The sequence below is a fragment of the Vombatus ursinus genome, unplaced genomic scaffold (assembly GCF_900497805.2).
Source record: "Vombatus ursinus unplaced genomic scaffold, bare-nosed wombat genome assembly UNPS02014894.1, whole genome shotgun sequence".
Lineage (NCBI taxonomy): Eukaryota > Metazoa > Chordata > Mammalia > Diprotodontia > Vombatidae > Vombatus > Vombatus ursinus.
In genome coordinates, this window is record NW_020954672.1 from 3,858,562 (window position 1) to 3,869,158 (window position 10,597).

Consider the following 10,597-nt stretch of genomic DNA (forward strand, 5'->3'; position numbering starts at 1 on the left):
CTGCCGCCGCTGCTGTTTGCCCTTCCTTTGCTGGCTCCTTTCCTCTCCACTGGATTATGCAGAATCAGAGAAACAGTGACTTATTGAGATTTTTCTGCCCTGTCCCACCTTTCTCCTCCCTTGGCTCTTTCTTTTCTCATCTCTTTCCTTCCCACCCCTCTTTTCTGTTTTTCTTTGGTTCATCTTTTCTCTTTCCTTTTCCTTTCGTCAGTCCCACATCTGCTTCCCTCTCCTCTTCCCAGTTGACCCAAAGAGCTAGCTTCCTTCTGCGCCAACGGCATCCCTCAAGATAGTGATACCCTCCCAGATGCTGTCGTGGTAAGGATTATAAAGTGGAATTTGGTTTGTGTGACCAAATCCATATTCTAGAGCAGGAAGTCTTAACCTTTTCTATGTCGTGGATCCACTTGATAGTCTGGTGAAGCCTCTGGATCCCTCCTCAGAACAATGTTTTTAAATGCACAAAATAAAACACATAGGAGAACAAAGGAAACCAATTCTATTGAAATGCAGTTACCAAAATATTTTTTAAAAACCAAATTTATGGACCCTGGGTTAAGAAACCCTGTCTAAAGGGAAGGAAGTTGCTGTGTATCAGGTGTGGGTGACAGGCCTTTGGAATCAATGAATTCCCTTAAGATTAAATTTACACAGATCCTCACCCAAAGTGTATTCCAAGCTATAATGAGTTTGCACAGATCCAGTTGTATGGTTCCAGGACTGGAAGTAGGCCAGTTCTCAAACTCTTAAATTCCTGCACCAGTCTGGGCTTGTCCCATATTCCAGCCCTGCCTTGTTCAACAACCCTCTGGAGAGCAGAAATGGGGATTGTCAGGTACAGAGGCCTCATATGGTCTTTAGAAGAGCAGGGGGCTATTTTTGAGCCTGATGAGGTTCTGAGAATGGAAAGTCATCCTGTCTCCATGAAAATTTTACGTGGGAAAAAGGGGGTGCCATAGGCCCATCCACAGAGCTCCTCTTTTCTGCCATTATTATCATCATCAATTCACTCTTCACCTTCTCTCTTCCCCTATAAAGTTCTCTTTTTTCCTGCTTTAAAAGAGAAGAAGAAAAAAAACTGTCATCTTTCCCATATGAAGAACAACCTCCTAGCTCTTCATGAGTAAAGTATATGCATGGATTTTCTTTTCCAGGGAGTAGTGAGAGGTTTGCACTGATCTAACACTTAGCTAGGTTAGAGTGTAAGTCTGCGGCTGGGAAATAAGATGAAGCTAACTCGCCCACATGGGATTCGACTAATGACTACCTGAGAGGTGGAGTCTAGGCTCTGTGTCTAGTCCTTCCTCCTTCAGGAGATGGAAGGTGCTGTGTCACTTTGTAGGTCATGGGCCTTGGGAATTAGTGAACTCAGTAGCACCATGATGTAACTGAGCTATGTACATTCTGGGGCAGAGAAACTAAAGGCTCTTTTTTTTTTTTTATTATTTAGGGGATGTCCTTAAATGCTAGATTGAGAACAGGGTGGACCTGGAGTTAGGTTTGGTTGGGATTTCCCCAGACTATCACTAGGACAGACATGAACAGATAGTGTCATCTACTAACTTTTTTTCCCTTTACAGTAGCAAATCACTCTTCTTTAGAATAGACTTTCAGCTCACCCTCATCTGTATTTACTCCCCTGTGAAAGGATAACTCCCCTTGGCCTTTGGGATCATGAGTATCCTAGACACATTGCTTGGGTCCTGGGGCCTCCTGGTTATTCCACCAGCAAGATGCTATCTCTTGGCTCGAGGCTTTTTCTTTGGCTGTACTCCATGCCTGGAATGCTCTCCCTCCTCCCCTCTGACTACTGACCTCCTTGGCTTCCTTTAAATCCCAAGTAAAATCCCACCTATACCCCTACTCAACTGCAGAGAGCACAACCATGATGGGCAGCCACATTATTCGAATGCCAAACGCACACTTGCCTAAAAGACTATTTTATGGATAACTCACATAGGGGCAAGCCCTCACATGGTGGGTAGAAGAAGCTATACAAGGATATTCTCAAGCTCTCTGTGAAGAACTCTGGAATTGATTTCATGACTTGGGAGACATTGGCACAGGACCATCCAGCATAGTGTGCTCTTATCAGAGAAGGTGCTGTCAGTGCTCTATGAGCAAAGCAGAATTGAAGTAGCTCAAAAGAAACACAAGGTGTGCAAATTTAGAGAATCCACCCCAAATGTTCACATGGACTATTTGTGTCCAACTTGTGGTAGAGCATTCTGAGCTCATATTGATCTGATCAGCCACAGTCCAACTCATTGTAACTTGACTCTAACATAGTGATGTCATTTTCATCCTCTTTGAGAATCAAGGACAACCAATCAAAATCCCACCTTCTACTGGAAGCCTTCTCCAACCCCTTTTAATTTCAGTGTTTTCTCTCTTTTAATCACTTCCTATTTATATTGTACATGGCTTGCTTTGCATATATTTGATGGCATTTTGTTTCTTCCATTAGACTCTAAGCTCACTGAAGGCAGGGAATGTCTTTTGCCTCTTTTTATGTCTGCATTGCTTAGTATAGTGCCAAACACATAGCAGGCACTTAACAAATGTTTATTGAATGAATGAATATGAAACTTTGTGAGTTTCATGGGGAGCTTCCATGCCCCGGGAAGGAATAGAGGTTTCCCTTTCTGGTAGGAATGTGCCTTGGCCTGTTTCCTGTTCAATGGACCATGTTCATAAACTAGTTGGGGTAAACGGGGAGATGAAAATTTGGGTAGGACCCCAAGGCAAGAATGGAAAAGAAATTATGTTTCTAAGAATTGCTCCTTTGCAAGGCAAAACTTAATCCTGTAGCTCAGGTTTTAATGGGACTTCAATCTTCCCACTACCTTTGCAAGATTCATGGGATCATTAAAACGTACTAGAAAGACAATGAATGTCTTTGGTAGAAAGACTATCATATTCCCAGGCACAGAAAGCTAATTATTAACTCCACCTCATTGTGTATGTGTTAGGTGGGCATGGGGTGTGATGATAATGGTGAGGGTGGTACCAGAGAGAAACTGGAGGGCTCATACTTATCTTACCCTTTTGCTTCATCTTCACCCCACTAGCCCTCCCCACTACTCCACTACCTACCCTCTCTCTACCTTCTGTCTCTCTTATAATGAAGAGGCCAGACTTGAAGTCTGAAGGCCTGGGTTTGAATCATGCCTCAGACACTTCATAGATATGTGATCCTTCACAAGTCACTCAACATCTTTGAGACTCAGTTTCCTCATTTTTAAAATGGGGATAATAATTGTACCTAACCCACAAGGCTGTTGTGAGGATCACATGTAAAGAATGCATGCAAAGTGCTTTGTAAACTTGCAAATACTATGTAAATGTCAATATTTTATTATTACTATTTTTCATTTTTATGGTAGATGAAAATACATGTTCGTATATGGGACAAGGAAAGTCTTCTCTCCTGCCTTAGACCTTGAAATGAGCCTGAGGAGATCAGAGATGAATTTATGAATTTATTTAGGGCAATTTCTGGTCTGAGAAGCAAGAATGGCATCAGAAGTGGGGTGATTTGTTCTTGCAGGTGCTTGGTTTGGTAGTTGAGACTGGATGGATGGGGGGCTCAATGACCTGTATGTACAATCACCTGTATCACTATAAGGGCATAGTAGACATCTGTCCCCACGCCACTGGTTTGCTGACTAACCCAGGCTAGCTTTCAGAGGAGTTCTAGCCTGAAAAAAGGTGGATAGCTTAGCTAAAAAAGTATGTTCTTTTTTTTTTTTTAATTTTTAGGCAATTGGGGTTAAGTGATTTGCCCAGGATCACACAGCTAGTAAGTGTCAAGTGTTTGGTCTGAGGCCGAATTTGAACTCAGGTCCTCCTGACTTCAGGGCCAGTACTCTATCCACTGCGCCACCTAGGTGCCCCTAAAAAAATATGTTCTTAACCTAGACAATGTGAACTTTAAAAAAATTTTTTAGTAACTATATTTCAGTATAGTTGGCTTTCCTTTGTAAGCCTATGTATTATTTTTTTTCTGCTTTTTTTTTTTTTTGGTGAGGCAATTGGGGTTAAGTGACTTGACCAGGGTCACACAGCTAGTTAAGTGTCAAGTGTCTGAGGCCAGATTTGAACTCAGGTTCTCCTGACTCCAAGGCTGGAGCTCTATGCACTGTGCCACCTAGCTGCCCTGAGCCTATGTATTTTATTTATGCATTCAAAGACATTATTCTGAGAAAGGGTCCATATATTTTGCCAGAGTTCCAAAAGGGGTCAGATTAAAAAAAAAAAGTTAAGAATCCCTGTTCTAGAGTTTAGAAAATCACACACACACACACACACACACACACATCCTAAAGTCTACTGCCTGATTTTCATGGTCCTCTTTAATTGACCTCATTTCCCATTTTTTCCCCCAACCTACACCCTCCATTATGGTCAAGCTATTCTCATTCATTCATGCATGAACTAATACTGAGTGCCTTCCCATTCAAAGCATGTGCTACATGCTCAAGAGACTGAAAGCAATGGAAGACACAGTCTTCTACCCTCAAGGGATTTACAATCTAGAAGGGGAGATGAGATCATATTTACAAATAATTATAACACCAAGTGGGTAAGTGCATGGAGGAGGTGGTATTTGAACTTGGCCTAGGCAGGATTGCAACAGATAGAGGGGATTGACATTCGAGGCCTAGGGAATTGAATGAGCAAGGGTGCAGAGGCAGACAACCTCAGGGAACCTGTTTGAGGAGCACTAAGTGTTCTGTTTTGATTGGAGCAAAGGGTATAGGAAGGGGAGTAGTGTGAGATAAAGGTGGAAAGATGGGTTGGAGTACGATAGTAGATAGCTTTGAAAGCATGGTGTGACATAGAAAAGAACTGGAGTGGAGCCCTGGGTCTGGTCCTTACTAGTTGTGGGACTTTGGACAAGACATTCATGTTTTTGAACCTCAGTTTCTCTATCTGTAAAGTGGAGAAAATACCTACATGAACTTTCTTATGGGTTAGCTTCAAGTGAAGTACTTTGTGAACTGTGAAGTACTATTTAAACCTAAGCTATTAATACTATGTGACCGTGGTCAAGTCTTGAAACCTCAGTTTCCTCATCCGAAAAATGAAGGTCTTAGACTAGGTCAGCAGTTCTCAGAGCGTGGTTTGAAGACTCCTGGGGGTCCTGGAGACCCTTTCCAGGGGTCTGTGAGGTCAAAACAATTTTTGTAATAATACTAAGACCTTATTTGCCTCTTAAGCTATTCCTGTCTTTTCCAACTACCTATCTGTATAAGGCCAGATTTTTTTTCATGTACTTCAACCAAAACATATTACGATAGATTGAGTATACAAACAGATATGAGAATCCAGCTGTCTTCTATTAAGCCAGATATTAATGAGATTTGCAAAAATATATAAAATAATGTCACTCTTTTCACTATTTTTTTGTTTTAGAAAATAAAGTTATTTCCATAAAAATCAGTTATGTTAACATTCAATGTGTTTATATTATTTTTAGTGAAATTAAATATTTTAAAAGTTAATCAGTTTTAATTTTCAATATGGTAAATAATGATAGGTATAACTCACATAATCAAAAGTTCTTTGACATCCTCAAAAATTTTTTTGAGTGTAAAGTGGTCCCAGGACCAAAAAGCTTGAGAAACACTGGACTAGATCATCTCAAAGGTGCCTTTCGATCCTGACATTCTGTGATTAGGTAGCTAGGTGGTGCAGTGGATAAAGTGCAGGACCTGTAGATAGGAAGACCTGAGTTCAAATGCACTTGCTGTGTGGCCCTGGCTAAATCACTTAATCTCTGTCTCTCAGTTTCCTCAACAGTAAAATGGAGACAACAATAGCAGTTGCCTCACAGGGTTGCTATGGGGATCAAATGAGATTTGTAAAGTGCTTAGTATGGTGCCTTGCACATAGTAGGTGCCTAATAAATGCTTAAATCCTCCCCTCTCATCTAGAGAAATCCTAATTGGGCCCTGGTGGTCAGCAGCATACCCACAAGCTTCAGGAATCAGATTAAAATGTAATTGGAAAATATTTAACACAATAGATAAAAATACAATAGAATTTAGATAATGTTAGTATGTGGTTTTCTAAGTCAATATTTTGCCTATGGGAATCATTATATACAATTTTATGGCCCCCTTTGTATTTGAGTTTGATATCACAAGTATAGTGTAAAGTCAAGTGTCTTCCCCTAGTGCTGGTTTGGGTTTAAGGTTTAAGGTTTTCTGTTGCCTGGGAAGGGAACAAGCATTAGGGTGTTCAAGCGTCCGCCCCCTCGGGTGCTGCTCTGTATGCACCTCACCCACACACAATCTAGGGTTCCCTGGAAGTTGGAATGACTCAGGGGTTCCAAGGCAGGCCAACCTCCCAGGAAAACCCTTTGGAAAATGTTTCTCACGGCAGGCAGGGTGCCAACCAGGGAGTCCCTGCTGAGATAAAGGAAGAGACGGAAGATGGAGAAAGAGTCTCAGGTTCCCCCACAGGGATATGGAGACCTCTGCTTTAGCCAGTGTGTGTGTGTGTGAGTGTGTGTGTGTATATGTGAAGGGCTCCTTCAAAGTGGTCATAGATGATTGGACACTCCCATGAGTCTTCAGAAAGACTTTTTTTTTCTTTCAGGAAGATGCCTGGACAGAGCCCTTCCAAAGCATATTGGCATAGTGGAAAATACTGCTAGATCTGAAGTCAGAGAACTTGGATTCAATTCCAAGCCCTGCAAAATTTCCTACATGTATGATTTTGGAAGCTAGGTGGCAAAGTGGATAGAGTGCTGGGCCTGGAGTCAGGAAGACATCTCCCTGAGTTCAAATCTAGTCTCAGACATTTACTAGCTGTGTGACCCTGGGCAAGTCACTTAACCTTGTTTGCCTCAGTTTCCTAATTTGTAAAATGAGTTGGAGAAGGAAATGGTAAATCACTTCCAAGAAAACCCCGCACGGGGTCATCTAGGGCTGGACATGACTGAAAAAAATGACAGAAGAAGAACAACAACAACATAATCTTGGGAAAAATCACTTAACCTCTCTTGTCCTCAGTTGGGACTGAATCAGATGCTCTATGAGGTTCCTTCCAACCCTAACATCCTTTGACTCTGTGAGTGCTTTGTAGCCCCCTACTCCCACAGCCTCAGATCCCAAGCTCAAAGCTAAAATTGAAGGGTCAGGACAATGCAATATATCAAGGACCACTGTCTGCTATTGGACCTTTCAGGCTTCAAGATTTCCTCTCAGTCTCCTTGGGAGGAGCTGCTCTGGGTTGGGCAAACCTCTTCTACTTTTAGTGGCTTGATTCTGGATACTGGCCTTAAGATTCTGATTGGATGGTGTGGGGTGGGGCAAGGACATTAATAAGATTCTGTTTTCTCTGAATCTCTGTCCATCTCCCTGCAGAATTTTTGGTGGTGCCCCCAGAAGCCCCTGAAAGCCCCATGGAAATTGAGGCTCTGGTGAGAGTTAGAAGGTCCCCAGGAAGGGGAGTGCTAACAAGCCCATTCCCAGCAGGGTTTGCCACTTGGCTGTATGTAGGAATGTCTTGTAGCACCTGGGCAGGGGAAATCGCAGTGATAAAAACAACTAATATTTCTTTACCATTTTAGGTCTTATAAAGGATTTAGAATACTTCCCCCCACATTTTGGTCTGGCCCTATGACTTAATCAGTATAGGGAACTCCCCAGATGGCAACTCCCTTAATAAAAGGGAAACCTATAGTCTTAAAGCCTGAAAATGATGGTCTTTATTAGAATGGCCCTGGGACACCAAGTGGTTGAATGGTTATATGGCAGCTATGTCAGATGCCAGACTTGGACAGTGGTCTTTCTGCCTCCAAGGAGGGTTGATGCTGCTGCTAATGGTAACAATAACGACAATGACAAACATTCATATATTGCTTTGAAGTTTGTAAAGCACTTTATATAGATTACTCATCTGACCCTCACAATGGCACGGCGAGAGGCCGATGTAGAGGCTCTCTATCCATTCCATTGGTGGGGTGGAAAGAGAGCTGGCATCAAAATCGGGGAGATAGACCAGGATTCAACTCCTCGCCCACCACACCCTGGCAGTGTGATCTGGGCAGTCACTAAAACTCCCACTACTGGAGACGACTCTCTAGGACTCTTAAATGGAAAAGAAGGTGCTGACCAACATTAGTAAAGAGAGTTTCCTTAAACGGGAATTCCCTAGACAAGAATTGTCAAACATGCTGGTCACTTGCAGCCCAAACACTCCCCAGTGGAACTGGAGAGTATTTAACCATTAAATGTTATTGGGAAATAAAATATTAAATTGCAATTTGGAAATATTTAACAAAATAGAGATGTAATGAAATAGATAATAATACTAAAAAATACTAAATACTTAAAATACTAAAAATTAAAACTAAGTCAACATGTAGCCCACAGGGATCCTCATATATAGATTAGTGGCTTCCATTTCTATTTGAGTGTGACACTGCTGTCCTATACCAATGAAATCATAGGTCTGCTCCTTATCCCTAACAACCCTATGCAGTAGATGCTACTACTAGCTCCTTTTTTTTTTTTGGCTAGGCAATGGGGTTAAGTGACTTGCCCAGAGTCACACAGCTAGTAAGTGTTGTGTGTCTGAGGCCGGATTTAAACTCAGGTTCTCCTTACTCCAGGGCCAGTGCTCTATCCACTGCACCACCTAGCTGCCCCTATTACTAGTTCCTTTGAATAGATGAGGAAAATGAGAAGTCAAATGATTTGCTGGAGATAAAAAGAGTTAGAACAGGATTTGAACTCGAGTCGTACTGATTCCAAGTCAGGGATGACATCCACTGCGCCATCTTGCTGCATCATGTGGCCGCCTCTAGGATCTTGGGGACCTGTTAAGATAGAGGAAGCGGTAGACAGGTATTTTACTGAGGACAGTAGTAATAGTTCATATTCAATCTTCCTAACATTCCAGTGAGGTGTTATTATTATCCCCATTTTACAGATAGGAAAACTGAGGCTTAGAGCAGTCAAGTGACAGATCTATAGCTATGCAGCTGGTAGGTATCTGAAAATGGGATTTGTACAAATCATGTGACTTTCAAGACCAGCACTCTATACTAGGCCACAAATGCCTGTCTGATGAGAGAGAAAGAGGGATGATAATTTTATCAGTCACACCATATTCTTCCCAAGGCCTATCCCCTCAACCTTCCCTACCCATTTTAATTCCCACCCCACAATCCCTGTGTCCTCCACATCTCACTCCTCCATAGCATCCTGAAGCTAAAGCTGCTTTTCCTTTGCCTCAGAACCACTGTTTTTCTAGCCTGTCCTTCTGCTTGATGGCCTCTCTGCCCACAAGTTTGGGGGAAACACTGTTGCCCCAGATCAACCCACTCAGCAATTTGGGGTAACTTTCTGAGCCAACTGTTTATTTTCCAAGTTCCATGGTAACACACTTAAAGTGAGATGGAAAACATGCAAATCTATCCCCTAGGAGTCTAAGCCACAAGATTATAAACACTTTCCTGGTCACTATGGGTATGCAGTTTTTTCTTTTTCGGGAAAAGAGGGCACAAGAGGGCACAGGAAAGGATTCAGAGCCCCTCATTCTCTGTCCTACTTCTACTAGGCCCCATCTTAGGTGGCCCTGGATGACTGGCCTCCCAAGATCAGGTCAAGTCCTGCGTTTCTACTTATTATAAATCCCTTTGCAGCAAATCAGTACCCGGGGATGGAGTGGAGATGTTGAGGGGGAGGGGAGAAGAATGGGAAAGGGGCAGGGGCATAGACCAGACCTACCCCAGCCAGGGACTCCCAGGTTTTCCATTGGTGAGTCATGGAACCCTTATCATCAGGGTTTTCTCCTTTCTATCCCTACACCCACAGGCTCTCCACCCCCAAAAGTGGAAGTGGAGGTGGTGGGGGAGACAGGCAAATCCCAGATGGCTAGTACCCATCTTTCTCTTCCTCAGGGTGGGTCTAGGCAGCCAGGAATCCATGACTTGTCCTACCTCTTACTCCATTTCAATTTCCTTATTTGTGCAATGGGAAAAGTTACCTACAGCTTGGCCATTGTGCATTAGATTAGGGGCTGTAGTAATAGAAATGGTGAGTAGGGGATGGGGGTTAGAGAGGGCAGAGGATGATGGAGGTGAGAGCTCTCCTGGATGGGGAGAGGAGGTAGCTTGATCTCCCAAGGACTGGAGATGAGGAATCACACAATCCCAGGATTTGAGGGTTGGAAGAGATTTCCGCAGCATCTGGTCTACCCCAAACACAAAGGCATCCCTACTATACCATACCATACCTGACAATGTGGACCAAGGACTACAAAGTTAGCTGACCAATAGGATGCTTCTCTTAAGTGAGACCCTTCCCAGAATAGACTCCAAGATTTTAGAGGAAGATCTTTACTGGGGTTGGAGGTCATGCAGGGAGGTCATGGTTGAGGCTCTTCTGGGGCCATGGATCAGTTTGTGAAGGTTAGGGAGGTTGGGATGGGAGACAAAAGCTTTGTATGGATTCTGTCCCCCTCCACCAGCCACTACTGCCCTCCCTTCCCAAATTATCCTGTATACACTTTGCCTATATTATGGATATGCTAATATTAGTTTGTGTCACCTCCCCCATAAGAATGCTTGTTTCTTAAG

General features: G+C 42.9%; 1 protein-coding gene across 1 annotated transcript in view; it reads left to right on the forward strand.

Moving 5' to 3' along the window:
- Positions 1-10,597, forward strand: part of IL25 (interleukin 25) — a 16,232-nt gene that overhangs the window by 1,561 nt on the left and 4,074 nt on the right. The window contains exon 2 of the mRNA XM_027843020.1: positions 260-318. Coding sequence (XP_027698821.1) covers positions 260-318 — 59 coding nt within the window. The remainder of the gene's footprint in view (positions 1-259; positions 319-10,597) is intronic.